The sequence below is a fragment of the Montipora foliosa genome, chromosome 3, assembly GCF_036669935.1.
Source record: "Montipora foliosa isolate CH-2021 chromosome 3, ASM3666993v2, whole genome shotgun sequence".
Taxonomy (NCBI): domain Eukaryota; kingdom Metazoa; phylum Cnidaria; class Anthozoa; order Scleractinia; family Acroporidae; genus Montipora; species Montipora foliosa.
The window spans coordinates 66,030,917-66,052,321 of NC_090871.1; the positions used below are offsets into that span (position 1 = coordinate 66,030,917).

The 21,405-nt window shown below is 40.8% G+C and overlaps 3 protein-coding genes across 4 annotated transcripts in view; 1 reads left to right on the forward strand and 2 right to left on the reverse strand.

Moving 5' to 3' along the window:
* Window positions 1-2,381: 2,381 nt before the first annotated feature.
* LOC137998013 (diamine oxidase [copper-containing]-like) lies at window positions 2,382-10,321 on the reverse strand. The gene is made up of 3 exons (XM_068844398.1): window positions 10,115-10,321; window positions 4,881-6,992; window positions 2,382-3,944 (listed from the first exon to the last, which is right to left on the reverse strand). The coding sequence occupies exons 1-3, from the start codon at window positions 10,235-10,237 to the stop codon at window positions 3,624-3,626; spliced, it is 2,556 nt and encodes an 851-aa protein (XP_068700499.1). The 5' UTR covers window positions 10,238-10,321; the 3' UTR covers window positions 2,382-3,623.
* The window catches only part of LOC137998014 (thyrotropin-releasing hormone receptor-like), a 19,215-nt gene continuing 4,684 nt past the window's right edge, over window positions 6,875-21,405 (forward strand). The window contains exons 1-2 of one of the 2 annotated variants that reach the window (XM_068844400.1): window positions 6,875-9,988; window positions 21,396-21,405. The exon at window positions 21,396-21,405 is cut by the window's right edge and continues 624 nt beyond it. Coding sequence is in view for 1 of the 2 variants with exons in the window: in XM_068844399.1 (XP_068700500.1) it covers window positions 21,223-21,405 (183 nt within the window). In the remaining variant the exon portion in view is untranslated. Of the gene's footprint in view, window positions 9,989-21,166 lie in introns of those variants that run through there. The other variant, XM_068844399.1, reaches the window with a different exon arrangement.
* On the reverse strand, window positions 14,934-17,890 carry LOC137995604 (MKRN2 opposite strand protein-like). The gene is made up of 3 exons (XM_068841131.1): window positions 17,620-17,890; window positions 16,432-16,641; window positions 14,934-15,440 (listed from the first exon to the last, which is right to left on the reverse strand). The coding sequence occupies exons 1-3, from the start codon at window positions 17,838-17,840 to the stop codon at window positions 15,236-15,238; spliced, it is 636 nt and encodes a 211-aa protein (XP_068697232.1). The 5' UTR covers window positions 17,841-17,890; the 3' UTR covers window positions 14,934-15,235.

Genomic DNA, 21,405 nt, shown 5'->3' on the forward strand with positions numbered 1-21,405 from the left:
GAAGATGAGAAGTGCTTTAAAGATCAGTAAACGATTAAGGACAGTGCCTACTATTGTTATTGCGCATACGCTCTGCGCATCTCGAGATACTCTGGTCTCCTATCGGTGGTGCTTGGCAGGGATATTTTTGCGCAGTTTAAAACTATCCAGAGAAAGTAGATGTTAGTAAGTACTCTTGGTATCCAAAAAGAAAATTGGGGGTAACCATACATTTTTCACAGATAATTAAGCTTTAATTTGAGAAGATACGCTTTTTTTTATAAATATTACATGTATTCATGAATTATCTGGAAAAAATGCTTGGTTACCCCTAATTTTCTTTTTGGATTTCAATAACACTTGTTACATTAAGATGTACATTTCCTGCATAATCATAAACCGAGGAAAAAATATCTTTGAATTAGTAGGCACCGTCCTTAAATCCGAATAAACTGATTCTATAGCTTATTACAAAGGTTTAGTTAGAATTAGGCGCGCCAATCAAAATTTCGGCGCGATGACGCGTGAAATAGGCAATACTGTCACAAATGACAAATGTGAGACACGGATAGTACTATTTTATGAAATAAATTGAACGTTTTTGCACAGCGAAACAGCATACATTTTTCTTTCCTTCAAGATACAACTAGTTTATCACTGTTGTTGTTTATGACAAATAGCAACTAATCTCACACGGAAGTCCGTTACGGTCGGTCCTTCCGTCTCCCCCAAAACCCCATTTCTCGTCTGTTCAAGTCATCAGTCTCCCCAACGACCACGAAGCCCCCCCCCCCCCCCTATAAATACAACTTAGTACGCATGATGTACACATTCGATTTGATTTATTCTGATTTTAGTTGATTTGTAGCCTCTCCGGTTAGTAGAGCACTGCACTCGTGCTCGGCTAAATAACCTTGACAAAGAAAGGCTACGTTTATACAAACGTTGGTAGAGCGGCGGAGATCTAAACCGAAGGTCGTGGGTTCAATTCCCACCCTGGTCAGAGTTTTTTTCTGTCCTTGTGTGGGCCCAGTTCCATCAGTAGGGCTAACGCTCACATGGTTCATATGGGATAGAAAGCTAGCACTTCACGTTACACTACACTCTCTTAAATAACCTTGAGACTTACATAAAGTGATTATTATTATTATTATTATTATTATTATTTTAGACATATTAAACCTAAAGGCTCTTCTCGTATGTTTCGTGTTGTGTGGCAGTAAATTCTCTACCCGGCATTACAGGGGCGTAGCGTCCATATACGCACGTACGCCTGTGCGTACAGCTCAAATCCGGGAGTCCTTTCTCCCGGGAGGCATTAATTTTTTAAAGTCATCATACAATCGGACCAAGGTTTTTAAATTTCGAATTAAACTGGTGTCTCTGTGTGTGAGTATTTCCGGTATCTTTTCATCAACCCATACCGGCCTGGCCAAACGGATCCAACATCATCCAACATTGTTGGACGCTGTTGAAAAGCGTCGAACGAGGTTATCGAACAAATGTAGCTTGTTGGATTCAGCATTTTGGACTCAAGGGTCTACAACCAAAATCTACCCAGAATCCTTAGAAAACAAACTTTCGCCATGTAGGCGTTTTCAAGTTCCTTTTAAAATTATCAATGGAGTCACTCTCTGTGATAGCAAGAACACGGCTCTTCCAGAATCTGGGAACTGCAACAGCAAATGCACGGTCTCCAAAGGTCTTGCACCATGCAGGTGTGACGAACCTTGAGAGACCCAGGGCATCACTGCGTAGAGAGTAGCATCCCGGGGTCTTGACTTGCAAAAGATCCTGCAGATACATTGGCGCCATGCACCTGAGAGCTTCGAACACTGTTCGAAGAGAGATTGCTAAGCTTTGGTCGCTCAGATATTCAAGACTTTGCTCGTTCACCATTCTGAAGCTTGAACTGACTTGGCAACGCGCGAAACCATGGATACCGGTAGCCGCAGCGCAGGCGCGCGCGCAACACTGTTGAATGTGATGGCCAAACAAATGCAAGACTTTTTTTCACACCTTAGAACAAAAGAAACGCTGGATAATATTGAAGACGTTGTTTGATGCAACATGTGCCCAAACGAGTGCAACATGTTAGATTCAACAATGTTGGATGATATTGCACTAACATGTTGGACCCGTTTGGCCAGGCCTTAACGGCCAGAAACGAAGTAGTGGACGACAGTGTCAGCGGTCGGCGGCCATGAAGGGGGTATGCCGACTGCATGCCGACCTAAATTTGTAGTAATACATATGTACGAAATTGCCTACCTATCTTTTTAACTTCGTAGTTATTCTAAGTAGCCAGCCCTTTCTCTTTTTTAATTCATCAAATGTAATTATAGCCCGATTAATGTTTAAGGAAATAAAGGTTTGTTTAAAAGCAAAAAAAGAAAAAAAACCTCTACCCTTCGAGGCGCCCACGCAGTGTCAGTCTTATCACCAGTCCCCGGTTATTTTTTAAAGAAATATGATTATGATGATGGTCTTGATGGTGATATTATAACAGAGTTTGCGACATCTTGCCATCTGCTTGTACTGTAAACCCCCTGTTTTGTTGGTGCAGAGAAAACTCGACAGATGGGTAAAATAAACAACCAACTATTGCATTTTCCTTCGCATTTATTAATTGAAATGTGGTTCGAAAATAGTCGAAAATGACAGACCCCCCCCCCTCGTTTGGAGCGCCTTTGGCGTACACCTTCAAAATTTTTACGCTACGCCCCTGCATTAGCAATTATATTTCGCCTTTTTCTTCTTAAAATTCAGTCCGTGCCTTCGGATAAGTTGGCAACAGACCAACTTCGATATATCAACATTCAGTCCTAAACAAAGGGCATCATCTCGAGGCTCTGGGGGAATAATCTCATACAAATCCTTATATTTATTCCACCGAGACTCGCGATGACGCCTTCTGTTTAGGACCGAATTCTAATATATCGAAACTGGTCTATTGTTTGACCACCGAGGAAGATAATGTTTCTGTGATGACGCGTTATTTACCGCTTAGCAAAGCAAATATTCTTGAAAAGCATGAAAGCAAGGCAGTTGTGACGTTATCTCGGGAATTAACCCATGGTATTCTCCTGCTCGGATTTGGAAAAATGTCCTCTGATTTAAAAACACAAAGTAACTTGAATGGGATTAAAAGCAATGTGTTTCCCTTCGGGAAAAAACGGAATACCTGTGGAAATATTCCACATCATCTATAATAATTGCGTCTATGCATCCACCCTGCAGGTGAGCTTCCCAACGCAGGGGAGGTGAAGGTTATTTTCATATGAGGGGGTGACGGAAAGCGTGAGAGGCGCGGCGATTTAGACGGGGAGAACTACACGCATTCCCCCTCTCCCCACCCCTAGAACATTTTGACATGTATTTTCCCACATTCACCGCGACTCAAATTCCAAAAAGATCAATTTTGAGAAGGCTCCACAGTCCGTGCAAGATCAAACGAATTTTCACATATTTGTTGAACTCTGCAACAGGTGCTCAATTAAATACCGCGCAAAAAACAATGAATGCGAAAGCGTCGTGTTAGAAAAATACCGATTACTTGAACTGATAAATAGTAATACACAGGAAAATGCACTTGAATACTAGTTCTGTGGTTACACCATTTATAGAAGTCAGTTGGAGAGCTCCTAGCCATATGTACCATTAAAACCGAGCTTATGTTCCTTAGGTATGCACTGTGGCCCATCGAGGGTACCATAGCGCTCAACCTTTTGGCTGATTATCGGGTTATCAGTGGGTGTGATCAAGACGGCGTTAGTTGACCCCATGGAAGGGTCCTCGTCGAAGTAGTTGAAGGGCCTTATGAAGAAGCTGGCAGAGTTTGCAGCAGTGGCCGTGTTCGGTATGTCCTCGGAATGGGGTACATGCATCATTCCAATTGTTACCCAGGCAACCAAGTCTTCGCTAACTATGGAGTCATCGTCGAGAAGATACTGGCGGAAGTCCAGCTGCGTGAAGAGGATAGTGAAGAATCATAAATTGCAATGAAATTATTGAAACACTTTAACTTCACGGTTAACGATAAGGCTGAATAATTTTGATTTGAGGTGATTTGGAAGCCGACCGACAACAGTCTTAACTCTTCCGTCGCCCGATGTGAAGGAATCCGGAATCCCGCAAATGTGAGGCTTTGGAATCCGGAATCCAGTGTACGGAATCCAGAATCTACCGAATTCGATAGAACCCAGGATCAATTTCGTGGAACCTGTAAGTTTGGAGGCCGGAATCCCTGACTCGGGATCCGGGATCCACAAATCGGGATCCGGAACCCGAGGGCCACCTGGATTCCTTTACATAAGGCGACATCTGGCAATGCAATGGATTTTGGAGCGAAAAACGTGTAGCATTTCAAGGTTCGATTCAGTGTTCTTTCAAAGGTACTTAAATTAAAGTTACTAAGGATGATTGCTGGTAAATTGTTCATTTTGAGGCTTCTCAATCAAATGGGAGCGGCTTACCAAAGCACTGACTTAATCGAATTGATGGCAATTATGTACTCTCAATGAAGCAATAGGTAGGATAAAAAATATGCATAATGTACAACTATCAACTTGAGAGAGGGTTCGTCTGTCACGTCACAGTAAATCGTTTTGTATTTTAAGAATGGTTTTTGCACTGAAGTGTGATAGACCTAATCGGCTAACTCAATGTTGTACCCAATTCAAATCTCCCGGGATTAAGATTCTTTGTGTGTTGTATTTGCATGATAATGTAGCATTCATATGTAAATGATATGGAAATACCTGGAACAAAACGTTTTATTCCCAAAGGGTTTGAATTGGGTACAACATTGAGTTAGCCGATTAGGTCTATTCACCGGAAGGCTCATAGTAACTGCCTTTTTACTTGGTAAAATTGTGAAAGATGCCGTATTGTATACGTACCTGTGGATCAGAAGGTCCATTCATGTTGTAGATGGAGCTGCTCTTTGTCTCATCCTCCTTGTACTTAGTCACAGCCATTTGATAAAGAGACCAACTCATGATTGGAGTGATGATCCAGTCTTCAGGATACAACTGTTTCAAAATGTTGTCCAACTGTATGCGATAACCTTTTCTTTCGCCCATGCTATTCTCTTTTGCATCATTGAAGAAGTTCAGATACTTTGGTGTGTCGAAGTTAAACTTGTAAGCGGCCTCTAACTCTGTGTTTTTCACGCTGCGTTTCAGCACCTTTTGAACACGGGTTTTGTTGGGGAACCAACGTTCGGTGATGTTCTCGATGCCAATCTCAATCGTCTCATACGAATTCTTTCTTCCACCGACGTCCAAATCAACCTTGTAATGGATAAAATGATCGTGTGTACCACTGGTAAAATGTTCTTGAAGTTTGTACGAATATGGCCTGGAGTTCGAGTCATAGAACGAACCATAGACGTATCCCGAGGCAGACATCTTCACTTCTATGACGCCATTTTGGTAGAAGATGAAGTCGAACACATAATCATAGTTACCCGGTGTCGCAACAGTGCGAAGAACTAACAGGTGATTAACCATTCCACCGTAGAACTTGTAACCACCCTCGTAGTTGCTATCGTAATGTCGGCGAAGTGGCATCCCGGTGTTCATCTCGAAAACGCAAACGGCGTTGCGAAATGTCAGCGGCTTTCCAGTCCAAGTCATGTGTACAAGATCGAAAAACGTAGCAGTAGTGGGACAATCGATACCACGGACCATCTCCCAACTATTCGTCCCCAGGGCCCAGTTGCTGTCCAGGTAATTGTTCCAGGAGGGGTTTGGGTAATAGCCACCATAGGTTGCAGCAGCCTCTTGAAGGCTCAGCTCATAGATGATTCTTTCTCCGTTGAATCTTATGTCATAGACTTGCATTCCACTATAAGAGTCCATTCTAAAATCAAAAGACCATGACATATAGCTAACATGGCGACCTTTGACAGAGTAGCGCTTCCCATCTGGCTCGTACAATTCAGGTCCTCGCATGGGTTTGGCTGGTTGAGGATTACCTCTACGCTCATAGCTTGAAAAAAGTGGTGTCTTCATGGGTGCCGCAATTTTAATCTTCTCAATGATACCCATGTTATATTTCTCCACCAACTCATCTACCGAATTAAAGGTTTGATTGTTATAGATGACGCTGAGGATTTTCCATTTCGAGGTATCAGCTCCTGCATGATCGGCTAGCAAGGACAAATCCACAGTGTGCTCGAAGTCACCCGTCATCTTCCGAGCAAAGGTGACCCAATGATGGCGGTCACCCTGACTAGTAAAACCCATCGGCGCTGATGTCCTTATAGAAAGACACTTTTCGGTGCAACCAGGATAAAAGGAGTAACCATCGTAACTTTCTCGCATCAGCTTGGAAAGCTTTTCAGAGGCATTGTTGACGAGAACCGTATTGACTACGATATATTCAAGGAAGTCGTAAGGTCGAGCATTGAAAGGAGCAAAATTCGTGTCTTTTCCCGGGATTTTTCTAATCGTGTGTTTGGTAGGATTAGATGCAGGACTAACAATGTATTCCTTCACCACAGGAGGGTCATCTGCACCATGAAATACCACTGCGACAGCTTTTCGTTCAGGTTTGTTGCCATCGCCATCTAGATATGCCAGAGCTTCATCTTTAGGCGGTGATAGCAACTGCACTGAGCTAATATAGTTTCTGTTGATAGCCGCTTCTTCCATTCTTGTTAGCTTCAGTTCGGTTTGTTTCAAGAGATAGTCTCTGACGGCAATAATTTCATTCACTGTGAGATCATCAAAGACACCAGCGGACCTTGGGTTTTCATCGGGACCCGACAGCCCTTCTGCACAAGTCATCACCTGATTATGGTCGAAGAGATCGGGCCTTTTTCCACCATTCTCGGTTTCCTTCGCCTTTGTGGCTACCACTATCAGAGCAATCAGCAGCGCTATGCTAATGGCAATAAAAACAATTGCCAAGAGCTTCCATTTAAGAAGTTCATTTATACGACGCCCTTTAGAAATGGATTTCGTCTTTATCATTGGTTCGTTTGAATCCATTTCTGTCATCATCGTCTGCGTAACAAAAAATACGAATTTTGCAGTTTGTAGCAAAGACGTTTAATCTCCTTTGGTTGTCCTGCAGGCCTCAAAGTCTAGTCTCAAAAGGATTAGGAGAGCGTTTTGAAATAACGACACCGGCGGGCCTATACAAACATTGACGTCACATTCCTTTTGATATTCAAATTTGCCAACCACGAAACAAAAGAAGTCATTGTTTCAACAGCCAATTAGGTTCTGGTTGGCATATTAATAGGGAGCTTTAGCAACGACAACGGCGACGGCAAGGAGAACGTCACAAATTTGCATACTTAGTGGGCAAAAACGATAGCTTTGCACGCCCTGCACGTGCGTTTTTCATTTTTGTCCATTTCTTTGCCGTCGTCAGCAAAGCAACAACGTGAAATTACCAAGTTTGAAGTGTTATGGAGAACGTCAGCACCTGGAGATAAATTTTCATTTTTCTCCCCTAAATTAAGCGCCGCTCGTAACGGTTTCATTCCTGAGGGACTCAAACACCTTTGTCATATTAAAAGGCTTGGAATAGTCGCGAAGTGATCGTAATAACGTGAATTTATGTTTTTACATGACGTTCTCGTTGCCGTTCCCGTCGTCGTTGCTAAAGCTCCCTAATAACAATGGGTGACGACACGAGAAACATCGCTATAAGAGAGTTCAGAGTTCAAAAAACGTGCGCGCGTCTGGATAAAAGCAAGTAGATATTAAAAAAAAAAAAAAAAAAAAAAAAAAAAAAGATTTCTAATGAAAATTCTTGCAGCTATTTACCATAACAAAAAAGACAATTATATACTTTGTTTTTATCGCGACGGGCACATTCGTTTCTTGAAACTCCGAACTGGCTTATAACAAGCAATATTTAATAATTAGGCCCGTAGACCGCAAGGGTTACGGGTCAATAGCCCACGAGGCGAAGCCGTATGGGCTATTGACCCGTGGCCCTTGAGGGTGAAGGGTCTAAGACTACTCGAATAGTCCTCTAGTAGCGAAGCCAATTAAAATGCAGGATTTACATCAGTCCACTAGTTGGGTGATACTCATCTTTGATAGATAGCACTCAGGTGCTAAGACTCGAATAAGACGGCCATGTTGGTGCCAAAACAACTGAAAAAAGTCAAGTTGCTAAAGTTTTGCACATTAATAGAGTCAAATTCCCAAAAGACCTTTTCGCTATTGTTGTTTCCACCAAAAAGACCGCAATGACGTCAGGTGCAATCATTGATTGCAGTCACATGATAAGACGGCAATGGTGGTGCTAGAACAATAGAAAAATGTAGCTCACGTTTTGCATGACACAAATGGAGTCAAATTTGTTCTTTCCACCAACATGGCCGTCACTTCATTTTCATTAACTTGGAAATTACGATAAATAATTTACTTTTCACTGCATTAGAATAGTTTTCCGACTCGGGTATAGTTTCCTAGTACAGTTTTCATTGTCTAAGGAGTATTAACTGAAGAAAAAAAAGCTGTCAAAACCATTGACTGTCACGATGTCACGTGATAGTTTTTGCCAATGAGACTCTAGTTTTGCCATGTGCTCGCTGCCCCGAGTAACCCTTTCATTGTAATTTGCCTAAAGCGGATTAACAATTGTCTCTTTTGGTCCACATGGACTCTTAAATTCATTACAAGCAACGTTACACGACCCACTGAAACCATTAGAATGGCGCTGGTTTAAATAACAGATTAAATGCTGACTTCGTCGCTTCGTGTTTTTTGTTTGTTAACAGACCGTGAATAAGCGCTTGTATAATATTTGGATGTATTTGGAGTCTAAGTTTTGGCTTAGGAAATATAAGTTTCGTATCCTCGGCAATACTGAGATGCTAACGAGCTCGGAATGTGAAGCAAAAGCTATAGAAATAACTAAACATATTAAAAAACCTAAGAGAACTGAAGAGAGCATTAATGAAGATAATATGGGGGAATAATAGAACACGGGACAGAATTTCTGGCAACCGGGGAACCTAATTTCGGGGAACATGGAAGAAATATTAACTTTTCTTGAGAACAAGAGAACAGGTACAACCCCCTTTTTTGGGAAGCCCTACCCAATGCAAAGGGAAAGCCAACTTATTTACTGCGTAAATAACGAAAAGGGCAACAGGCTTATTAACGACTTACATACATAGGATAATGCCTGATCTCCAAGACCTTAAAATTGTCACCGAACAGAGGTCATTATTTTGAAGGCCTCGTATCCGATTTCATTAACACTAATCTCTATTCTTATCGGACCAAAAATAATTATGGCACTCTAGATACGTTTTTTTTTTGTCACTGAAAGAGATTTTTCGCAGGGAAACGATGATATGCCCAGACCTCCGAAGACGCTCAGCGGATATAACATTTCATCCGGTAGATTCACGTCGTTTCCGATCCGACAACTTGTCCCAAATCAAACTACCCCTATAGCAGGTCACGCGTTGAATTCATGTGAGAATTAATTTGTAAACTAAGCGATGTTCACCGATACGTTATCCGTTGTTATAAATGAGCCATCCAGACTTCAACAGATAGTTTTCACAATGACGTCATCAAATTCTAAAATCAAAATCGCAAGGTGTTTTAAATGTTTATATATAGGAGGTTGAAGATGACCTAGGAATAAATCTTTTTTCAAGTTTCCAGTTCCATGACGACTTTCGTTTCGAAATTACAGCATTTTGAAATTTCCATTTGTCACGTTGCGTGACACCATGATACAAAGTCATTTGGTTGAAAAAAATGTCTATGCCTATGAATCTCAGCAGTCTGAGCGTTTCAAGTACGTTATTAGGAAATGTGTTCATACACATTTATTTTATCTCATGAGTGAAACGTTAGCGCTTTCATCGCTAAGGGAATTCCAGATGTTCGTGTGATTTCTGGCCGCAAAAATGGTGCACAACAGTAGTGCACCAACATGGCGGCTCCATACAAAAGTTGCTTGAAACGCTTCGACAAATAACTCAGAAACGATGGAAGGCACAGACCTGAGAATTGGTTAGGTGAGTTATGAATTTGTCTCCTACAACATTCCAAGTTTTTGGCTTATTTCATTAAACGGTTTCGATTTTATTTTCTTGTTGCGTGACAGTGAAAACGATCTATTTTCTGCAGAAACACTCACTTACTTCATTTGTTCCGTACTTCGCAAATTTGAATATCAAAGGAACGCATCGCTTCAATCCATTCAATCCTTGCAGTTTGCGTCTAGCCCTTCCAAAATATATCATCACCCTCCTTCTGCGACACATGATATTCCGAGTAAACGCTACATTTTAAACCTACTTATCAAATAAATGTATGTATGTCTGTTTGTTTGAAAGTAGATCTGCAACACAAAAGAGAAGTGTTATGCAAATATTATGTCACGTGGCAGGGATGAAGCTGAAATGTTATCGTCGCTCACCCATCAAAATATGCAGTTTAAGATCTACGACGCGACGGCAGCGAAAACGTTACAAATTATGCATATTTAATTAGCAAAAACAATAGCTTTGCACGCTCTGCGCGTGCAGTTTTCATTTTTGTACATTTCTTTCACGTTTTCTGCAAATCTACGACGTGAAATTACCAATTCTAAAGTTTTTCAGAGAACATGAACACAAGGCAGCGAATTTGAATTTTCTGTCGTAGTTTCAACACCGCACCTCCTAATTCAGTTACTGGAAAGTTATACTAGTTTTTAGAAGGTAGATAAGCCAACATAATGACGAAAAAGATGAATTAACCTGAAGTTGGAATTTTAAATGACGTTTTCGTTACCGTCGCGTCGCAGATCTTAAACTCCCTAAAGCCAAGCGGAGACATGTTTCTGAGACAGTTGCAGTGACTTGCCCTTTCAAGTGCCGTGGAAACTCGGCTTCCTCCCTCGAAACATTCGTTTTACTCAACAGAACAGAAACAGAAAATTTGCATACGGCCATCTACCCGTATGGAGTTTTATCTTGTTATCTTAGGTGGTCTATTTCCGGCTGGAATTTTTTTACCTACAAATTTTCCATTTCGCAAGCTCCAGACTCTCATTTCGCAAACTACAGTAAGCCGTCTCGTCATGACAAAATTTTCCACGACGGCTGAACAAGATCAAACCCTAGGGTCCTTGAAGAGCGGAGACAATATCGGTGGAGGCGTTAGAAAGTTCGCGGAGCAACTTCAGAATACCCGGCCAAGATTGCGTGACATTGAACGCTTGCTCCTGCAGTCCCGCACTCCCGCACTCCCGCAGTGGCGAAAAATGAACATTTATTTAAATGGCTATAGAACTATTGCTCCCGCAGTCCCGCACTCGCGAAAATTTAATATTAAATGGCTATAGAACTATTGCTCCCGCAGTAACGCACTCCCGCAGTGGTGAAAAATTAATATTAAATGGCTATAGAACTAGTGCTCCCGCAGTCCCGCAGTGGCGAAAGATGAATATTAATTGGCTAATCACTGAAACGAGCGCTTAGGCTTAATCAGTAAACGAGTGCTTTCTTCTTCACACGATCTCGTGAAAAAGTGTAGTTAACCGAAGCTTAAAATGAAAGCTAAAATTCTACGAGAGTGCTTAGGCCTAATCACCGAAACGAGCGCTTAGGCTTATTGCCTGAGGGGACTTTAATGTCATGCAATCGTGACCGACTGCGGGACTGCGGGAGCACCCTTCTTAAGTATTTCTATTTTGTTTCAATATGCAAATATTTATTGACTGCGGGACTACGGGAGCAGGCATTTAGTGTCACACAATTGTGGCCGGGTATTCTGAAGTTTAGCCAAGTTCGCTTGGGCCAAAGAGTCATTTCAATACGCGCAAAACCTTACCTCGATCTCCCGGTGCTGATGTTAGGTTCCAAGGTGGTGCGTCACAGGCATACCACACCTCGGTGATCGAGACGGGAGAGGACAAAATACAGAGCCCTACTCCATGGAGTACTCTATGGATTACCCAAATGGAGTACCCCTAAAAATCATTTATTGGTCATATTTAATACTTAATCAACATGGCGAGGTATTTAGATGTGCATACCTTTTGCTACAGTTCGATGCAGTTCACGAATTGGCCGCCATCTTGAAGTTTCGTAGGCATTTTATGTAACCCTTATTATAGTGTATTTTTAGACAAATAATATTCATAAAAACCGTGTACCCCTGCATACACCTTCAGGCCCGTGTGTGCCCATATATACATACACCCCTTTGGAGTGGATTGGAAAACTTTGTTTGTACACAGCCAGATTACAAATGGGTATATCTAAGCAGGTATACAGGGGCATACATGGGCATGTGTGGGTATACACTGTATACTCTGGGGTGTACATTAGTAAATATGGGTATACAAGGGTCAAAAGGGGTACTATATAGTGGTATACATGTTTGTATGAATATTTGTCGAAATACACCAAAAAATAAATACACTACAATAAGTGATACATGAAATACCAACGAAATTTCAAGATGGCAGGCAATTTGTGAACGGCATCAAACAGTAACAATTGGGGAGCAGGAAAGCTCGAAATAAATAAAGGTAATGTGCATCTAAATGCCTTACCATGTTAATAAAGTATTTAATTTCACCAATAAAAGATTTTTAGGGATACTCCTCTAAAGGTACTCCATACGGTACTCTATGGAGTAGGGCTCCGCGTTTTGTCCTCTCCTGATCGAGACAAAACAACTCTAGTTGGGCGTGGACCATGAGCTGAGTGTGGCCCAGTGGTTAGGGCGCCTGCCTTGAGATTCGGATAACCCGGGTTCAATACCTGTTCTGACCTCTCTTTGAATTTGTTCCTGGTAGACCTTGGTTCCGCTTCCCAGATGTACTTGTAGATACCCTAGCCAACTAGTTTGCCTCCAGCCAGTTAGGATTCTTAACAGTTGTTGTTGTTCTGTTCCGTCGTTTCGTTGATTGTGTTTCATTGACCCTGAAAAGCCACTATGGGGAGCAGTCAATTAAGTATGTATTGTGTTATAGTATTGTACTATATTGTTGCTATTTGCATTTTTTTGCTTTCTACGATTACTAGGATGCTTTCGATTGGGAAATCCAGATTTAGATCTTAAAATCCGGATCTTCGGATTTTCAAGCGACATGGATTTCCAATTACTGAATCTGTGACAAAATCCGTTTACGGTCGTTTACAGATTTTGTGTTCGATTGGAAATCCAAAGATCCAGATTTTAAGATCTAAATCCAGATTTCCCAATCAAAAGCACCCCTAGTCTCCTTCGCAGCCGTCTTTTGGGATGTCACGCAATGCTCCCCCGCTATACGCTTACATGCTCTGTACCTTGTGTAATCATGCATGGTCCCTTCTTTGCCTACCCCACGAGCGTGAAAAGAAGTCTCCTGCCCTAGCTCCCTCATGCGAAAACTATAAAACTTTCTATTTTACAAACAAACAAAATGAAACCCAAAAACCTACGGTATGGTGTAGAAATGGTGGTAATCACTATGTAATGACAGATGATTGAGAGATTGTTGCGAGGAAGATGCAAAACATGTAGCAACGACCACCAACATTGTTTGATACTACAGGCATAAGAACGTTTCCGTTGGTCTAAATGCTTACAGATGAGTGCTTTAACAAGGTTATCATTGCTGCATTATTAGAACAGGGATGGCACAGTGGTGAGAGCCATTCACATTCGGCGGATGTGGTTCTGATTCGATCTCTGGACTCAGCGCCATTTATGGGTTCAGTTTGTTGGTCCTCTACTCTGCTCTGACAGCTACTCTAGTTTTCCCCTCTCATCAAAAAACATTTTATTTGATCTGCTTAATTTCATGTGATTTGATTGACAGTTTCCCCAATTAGTAGAGCACGTATGTGCATCATCATCATCGTTATCAGCACAAAAAATGTCAACTCTCCCAGATTATCCAGGAGTGTCCCAGTTACTGAACATATCTCCCATACGGAATAATATATAGAGGATATTACATGGCCGCGCGGAGATACAAAATTTCTCCTCAAGTGTTGAAAAATATTTCATGACTGAGGGCAACGAACAAGTGAAATATTTTTCAACACGAAGCAGCCATGTCATGTTCTATTCAGTTATATAAACACCAATGAAATACTAAATCATTTGACAAAAGGCATTGAAAGGTGCGGATTGCATATATAATCATATCAACAGTGATCTTTTCATGTGTGAAGATATCATTGTTTTCGCGCAAAAGCTCACTTGATATTTCATTGGGGTTAATAAGAAAAAATGACTTTGGACCTTTTCTCCGCTGCAAGCTCATATTTTAGTCCTAAATTTCTGGCTTCCTGCTATGTCAACTTGGAGTGCATGCATTTATGCAGGATTTTTAATACTATGGTGGTAGGTTTTTTGTGCATACAGAAGGAGCTGTTATGCTACAAGCTCCTTAAGCCGATGACACACGCAACATTTGTCGCTCAACAAATGTTGAACCATGTTGCACAGACGTGTTGAACGGAATAGAGCTGATCTCTATTTTCGTTCAACATCATTCATCAACATTCAACATGCTATGACACACTGTTCAACATTTATTGATCAACAAATGTTGAACCGTGTAGCACCGGCTTTTGGTTCAGACAGATTTGAAATTTTACGGTTGAAAAGATGAAAATGATAATCATACCTCTCTAGATCTTAGCCCATGGTGCAATTCTATTGAAGTGGGAAGTTTCTTTAGGAGGTGTCAAGTTCTGGGGTGGTCATATTTCTGGGAGGGGAGGGTTAGTCAATGATAGGGAGGGTTGATGCAAAGAAAAAATCTTCAGAACTTAGATCTCCAGGAGTTGTCATCTCTGTCATTTTCATCAATCACTGTCATCATCTTGACTTGTCCATTATTGCCTGGGAAGGTAATGCTGCCAATCATTGGGCCACCACCTGTAGCCTAAGATGACCTTCTGTTCTCTCTCCTAATCTCAATCTCCCAACACCCCTTTTCAAAACACACGCTGATCCAAGAAAAGCTGATTTTCTTATTGTTCTCAATGCCATGCACAATAAAAGATAAGACAAACTGGCTTTCAAACCAAGGTTGCCCTAATTTCTTTGAAAAGCATGCCTGATGGAGTCTTAGCCCAAAATACAGGAAGACTACACGTGACTTAAAAGACCAGAAGGTTTATTAAACTGTTCAAAGTTCAAAATAAAATACATCAAGTGATGTAGTCCATTTAATCAAATGCAAGAGCTCTTGGTCACTAATGGCAATGGTGGCGCATGTATAATTAAAGGAAACAGTCTCGTCTTTCCTCACTTCAAAATATCATCAACCATCATCTGTGACTTCTTTCAACAGACACTCCACAGCCTTGTTGAACGCGTCGATGTAAGTCAATATAATAAGCTGCCTTTGTTGTTTTGGGTAAAATAAAAGTCTCGCAAAAGTCTGGCTTTGTTAAGGGTTTTGAAGGTGATGGCAAAAGTTGATTTAAAAAGCTCAAAGCAAAATCATAGCAGTTGTTGCTATCCTCATTATACCTAAAATAAATTAAAATAATGAGGTGTAAACTTTTTTTTTTTGCAACATAAAACTCAAAGGGTAATATTTTTGAAGCCTGGAAAAACAAACACGGGAGTAAATGGAACAGAACTGTGAATGTGAAGGATGGATGAAGAACATTTGCTAATCAACAGCATCAGGGACTCCTCCGAGTGCATCACACAAGGACAGAGAAAAATCTCTGACCAGGGTGTGAATCAAACCCAATGATCTACTAACATACTACTTAAAGGACAACACTCATTCATATTTAGCACTTGGTTGGGCTAAGCCGATTTGTCCTCAAATTCCAATGGCCTCCTCCAGTCTGGCCTTGTAGCTCAGTCGGTAGAGAAACGGTGATCAAATCCAGAGGTAGAGGGTGTGACTCCCACCCAGGTCAGAGATTTTTCTCTGTCCCTGGGTGATGCACTAAAAGGAGTTCCTGACGCTGTTCATCAGTGAAGGTACTTCATCCATCCTTCACAATCACAGTATTTAGCGTAAGGGCCTCCCTTGATCTCTGTACCATTTACATACATATATATGCACGCTACTAAGGGCAAAACTCATTCATACTAAACATGGTAGTCTTTGTCCACTTCCAGCTGTTAATACAATGAAGCCTGCAACCAGCAGTTGCATTAAAGCAAGTTTCAACTCAGGGAAAGGTCTCTTTTCCTGCAGCCCATCAGCCCAGAAAATAGAAAAGAGAGGAGACCTCTGCTAGCAGGAAGTGTAGAAATTTGCTGAATTTGCTGTTTTGAGAATACATTTAAGTTTTTTTCCTGTTTCTTGCTTCTTTTGGTTTAGCTCATTGATGCCTGGGAGTCAGACTTAACAGACTTCACTTTGTCTATCGCCAGATGATTTTACTCGTCAACTAGGGAAATTCTAGGGTGCCCGAATAATGAATGGCTTAACATATTATTATTACAAAATTATTATTAACAAAGAAATCTTAATTTAAGGTATTGAGCATGTTCTTACTTCATTGATGTCCACATGCCATTGCAAAGCATCTCTTGAAGTTTAGAATCCCAAATCTCTGGTCTTGAAAAATGGCTGTCGCTTATGGTAACAGGAATACACTGTTCCCAGTGAGTCCCATCAGCATGAAGGCCACGTTCATCAAAATTATAAACAACTCCATTTGATGCAGCAATCCCAACATGAAGATCGTTGCCAGTTTTATAGTCCCTATGAAGATGTAAGATCCAGGCATAATGCTTAAAATTAAAAGCACTACTGGTATCACACTCTTTCAGTTGGAGGAAACTCAAAAGCTGACATGTAAATCTCCTCTAGAATATTACCAATGGGGCATGACTGGGTTCAATTTATCAATTTTGAATTGTACTTGCAACAAACTTTATTTAGTTTGACAGTTATCTGTACAAATCCCCTTGATAATTAGCAATAGGCAAATGATCAGTGTTTTCCTTTACCCCAGTGATGGAGGGGGGAGGGGGGGGGAGGGGGTGGAGTGGAAGGTCAGGGACTCTTGTGAAGTTAAATTTTTATTTGGGGTTGAGCAGCAGAAGCTATGTTTTGTAGCCCAGTTAAAAAAAAAAAAGACTTGAATTGCAAACCAGAAGCAAACTTTGCATATAATTATTGTTTTTCATATATTATTACCCACCCAAATGGCCCATTAGCTACATGTGCTTCGTCTGATATTGCCACCATCACATATAATAAATCTAAACAAAGCTATCAATAGATCCAAAAATTTGGTTTATCAACGGTGTTGATAATGTAAATTGACCACCGTACAGAGATTCTAAAAGCTGACGTTTCGAGCGTTAGCCCTTCGTCAGAGCGAATCGAGGGATTAGGGTTAGGGTTAGAGAGGGCTAACGCTCGAAACGTCAGCTTTTAGAATCTCTGTACGGTGGTCAATTTACATTATCAACTCCGTTGATAAACCAAATTTTTGTATACTACTTCCCCACCGACGCAGCACCACAGTTTCTTTAGAAACTACCCCTTCATTTATCAATAGATCCTCCTCAAGATTTTTTGTGGAATAGATTCTTTATTTGAATGACTGTATGTAAGCTTACATGTGTCATTGTAAGCCTTATTCTTGGAAGGATGCCGTTGTGAAAAAGAACATAAAATTGGCCAGGTATTCGGAAATTGCTCTGCTTTCTGTTTCTATCCTCTGGTTCCTACCTTAAGAATGAGCCCCTTGTCGGTCGTACCAAGAACAAACAAGAAACATTTCTTTGAGAGACAAATGGACTCGGGAGACGAAAAGGAGGAATTATTAATTGACAGCGACTTAGAGATTTACCACAAATTGGGCAGGTCTCGGGAAACTTTGAGAAAAAAATATTCCACTCAGAAGTGCAATGCTGCATGCAGCGGATAGCTTCTTCCTCCCGAATATTCATGATGGATCTGGATAATTCAGTCGGCCATTTTAAAAATCATAGTTTAGTTCCCAATCAATGCGCAGTCTTTCAATAACCGAGGCAATCATGTACAGAGACTGGGTCACTACCAGTCTTTCCAGCACAACAACACCAATGAAAGTGGCTTTTTTTCGGAAAAAAAAAAAAAGAATAACTTCCTCTTTTCTCACTGAACCATTTGCTTCATAATGAAAGACACGTGCTCTGTTAATTGAATGCAGTAACCAACCATTAACGAAGACTTTTACCAATTTTTCTGACCAATGGTAAGTTGGCTTTTGAGAGCCCTTTTCACGGTTAGGTTTTCTCATTTGCATTAGAATATACTCTTGCATGTATGTGAGGCAATTTCGGGCTATTTTGTAGTTTTAACCTGTATTTGCCTGGCATTCCCGTTGTATTACATTGTAATGCAAATGAGAAAAACTAACCGTGAAAAGGGTTATTGTGAAAAATTGCTACTGTTCCATTAGGTGGAAATTCTCTCGGGTTTTACCTTTCAAATGGAAAGCACTCACGATGTCGACCTCAACATTCGGAAAAAAGAAATAAAAAAATTTTTCAGTAAAAAATATAACAGCAATGAAATACTGATTTTAGGATGTTTGGTATGTCAAGTTCATGCAAAGGGAAAATCTTCCCAAAAGAAATTTTCCCGCAACGTCCTTGAAGCAAGACAACCTCAAAGAAATACTTGTCGACGCCAAAGCAAAAGGTATCAAAACACACAAAGAGCGCGATAAAAAACAATTCAAGGAAATGTTGCCATACATCAAGTACTAGCATTTAGTTCTGGAAGCAAATTTATTACTACACACATTAGAAATAAAAACACCACGCAAACGTCTATCCATCCACCAAAACGTGTTAAACGCTATTTCACAATCAGAGCTTAACATTCTCTGGAGGGGGAGGGGGAAAATTTTGGGCCAGTGGCATAAACGGGGGGGGGGGGGGGGGCAATTTTTGGATATACGCACTGTCTGGGAGAGGTACATTTTTAATCTGCCTTAGTTGGTTAAAAAATCACCCCCCCCCCCCCCTCCAGCAATAACCCCCAGCAATAAAAAACGAACAGTCCCTTATGTCTTCCACAAAAGCTCAAACAGGCGGCCATGTTGAGCCCCGAGGGATTGAAAACTTTTGTTTTTGCACAACGGAACTCGTTCCCAAACATTTCCAACTCGAGGCTCGGGGTACGAAATATGTTGTCTATCGCCAATATGGCCGCTGCGCGAATAAGGCCCATCTAGTGATTTCCCTTCGTTGTCAGGCGAGGACAAAGAAATGTGCCAAAAATTTAAAACTTATGAGAGGGGCGTGCAAAACCAATTAAACCAGTTGTTTGATGAAGTTCTCGAAGCCATCGACATCCATCCTTGCTTAAGTAAGCTTCTACGTTAAAAATGGAGAGCCGTTGTTAAACGTTTATTTATTTTTCTTGTAAGAAAAACCACCATCGTAGTCACGGTCGACGTTAATCAGTTCTGTTTTAAGTATAACAGTGAGAAAAGATAGATAAGATAAGATAAGATAAGATAAGATAATATAAGATAACTTTATTTGTGGTTCCATAAATGGCTTTTAGAAAACTGATTACATTGACAAAATTCAATAAAATATTAAAATTATTCGTAAACCATTTTTGCCTCATGCGTTAACACATGAACTTCAGTAGATCTGGGTCGTATTTTCCTTCTTACCGCCGAGAAGTGAAATATTTGTTGCTGTTACAATTCAAAAGATACTAGAGAGAGTTGGTATCGCGTTTGCGACAAACGGCAAACGGTTTCAGGCTAAAATGCAATGAGTTTCAACTTCCAGAGATCATCCTCGTGGGACATCCTAGATGGATATGGCTTTCCATCAAAAGTCACGTAAACATTCAATAATCAATCAATCAATTTATTATAGTCATTTCGTAGGATGGAGTTACACCAAGTATCCATGAAACGCAAGACATTCGAAACATTTTAATTCAGAATTGCGGTGATGGTTGAAGCCATTAGCCCTAACAGAAGTCCATCAGTGGTGCTATAACATTTCATCACTACTAATGGAAGTTGCCATTGCTTGGTCCTTTAGAGCGCAACAACAGGGAAAGGCATCAAATGATGCAATACCGCACTCAGACTTTGCAGACGACCTTGATGTATTGTCTAACACTGCCTAAGAAGTTTAGAACAGCGTGTCAGATTTTGGAAACGTTGCCTCTTTCTTCGACCTTAACATCAGCGTCGACAAGACAGAGAATATGGTAGAGAATAAAGGACAAAGAATAAGAGCAGAGGAACATAGGACGGCACAAGATGAATCCGCCAGTGCTGCGCAAAGTGGAGAGGGATATGCTTCCGATGGGAATTATGTTTAACTACAGACCGTGCAGGGGGTGAATTGTTGTAATAATGTAATAGAACCAAAGCCTGGTTGAGGTGTTTAAGGGATAAGAAAAAAAAAAAAAGAAAGAAGGGGGGCTCAGAAAAAAGGGGGGTGAAAATTCACCCATTTCACCTCCCCTGGATCCGCGCATGACCGTGATCTATAGAGTGTCGTGGCTGCCTCATGCGTCTACAGACGCCGGGAGAGCTCCAAAATTTGAGATTAATTTAGCGTTCCCTTTGAATCACCCTTTTGCAACCCACGTGATTGCTCTTAGGCGTCTTGCTTTGTATTAGGTCATGCTGCTGTAACCAAACGAAAAGGAAACTTCATAGTTCATTATTTTACTATTTTTATAATCTCGTATTGTCAAAGAACAGCTAGCTCTTGTTTCATTTTGTTTAATAAGGCGACAGTCAGACGCTAAAACAATACCAATGTAGTCTTCAAATGATCATACAATTGTTTAGGCTTTACGCTTGTCTCGCCTAGTTTACAATAATAAAATACATTCCTCATTCACAGCAAAGATCCATGTTTTCTTTCGCAGCAACCTGATCTCGAAAACGCTTTTCAAGCCCCAATAAAAAGTGGCAATGTATCTAAATAAACCCGCAATTCAAAACTTCCTATACTAATTGACTTTCTCATATTGATTCTTCTGGCGGCATTATGTTTAATTTAGTCTTGCAAGACAGTTTCGCTGGAATAAACTCATTATCTGTCAAGAAAAGTAAACAGAGAGAAATAAATGCGTTCATTGTAAAGATAATTCTCACTTGCTTGCCTGATGTTATTAAGAGGCTAATACATATCTAAAGTTTGAATGTATGCATTCTCCTAGAAAGGAAAATTCTGGGATACAGCCTGATTGTGCATCGAGAACTGAAGGAAGACTCATCACTCACATATACTTGATATACTTGACAGTACGTAAACTGGGAGTTTCTGTTCAAGGCAGTGCTGTCAATTTCTCACGCAAATGTCGCTGTCTTCAACGATAGCAATTTCGAATGTTTCTTTAGAGAATGCTACAACAGCTGCAAGCGAGGTTCTTTTCCAGATCAATCCCATTTTGGGTTTGGTAGTGGAAGGAGTTATTGCGTTCTTAGTTTGTGGACACTTTCTAATTCTCACGACACTTACCTTATACAGGCCATGGAAC

What these genes read in the sequence shown, in the direction of transcription:
- LOC137998013 (XM_068844398.1), bottom strand. Translation starts at nt 10,237, where the DNA reads ATGTGTCGCAGAAGGAGGGTGATGATATATTTTGGAAGGGCTAGACGC. An exon ending in CGAAGTACGGAACAAATGAA is followed by an intron (nt 6,993 to 10,114) that starts GTAAGTGAGTGT and finishes TTTGTTACGCAG; the next exon opens with ACGATGATGACAGAAATGGA. An exon ending in ATGGACCTTCTGATCCACAG is followed by an intron (nt 3,945 to 4,880) that starts GTACGTATACAA and finishes CTCTTCACGCAG; the next exon opens with CTGGACTTCCGCCAGTATCT.
- LOC137995604 (XM_068841131.1), bottom strand. Translation starts at nt 17,840, where the DNA reads ATGAATATTCGGGAGGAAGAAGCTATCCGCTGCATGCAGCATTGCACT. An exon ending in ACAAGGGGCTCATTCTTAAG is followed by an intron (nt 16,642 to 17,619) that starts GTAGGAACCAGA and finishes ACATCTTCATAG; the next exon opens with GGACTATAAAACTGGCAACG. An exon ending in GGCATGTGGACATCAATGAA is followed by an intron (nt 15,441 to 16,431) that starts GTAAGAACATGC and finishes AATTTATTTTAG; the next exon opens with GTATAATGAGGATAGCAACA.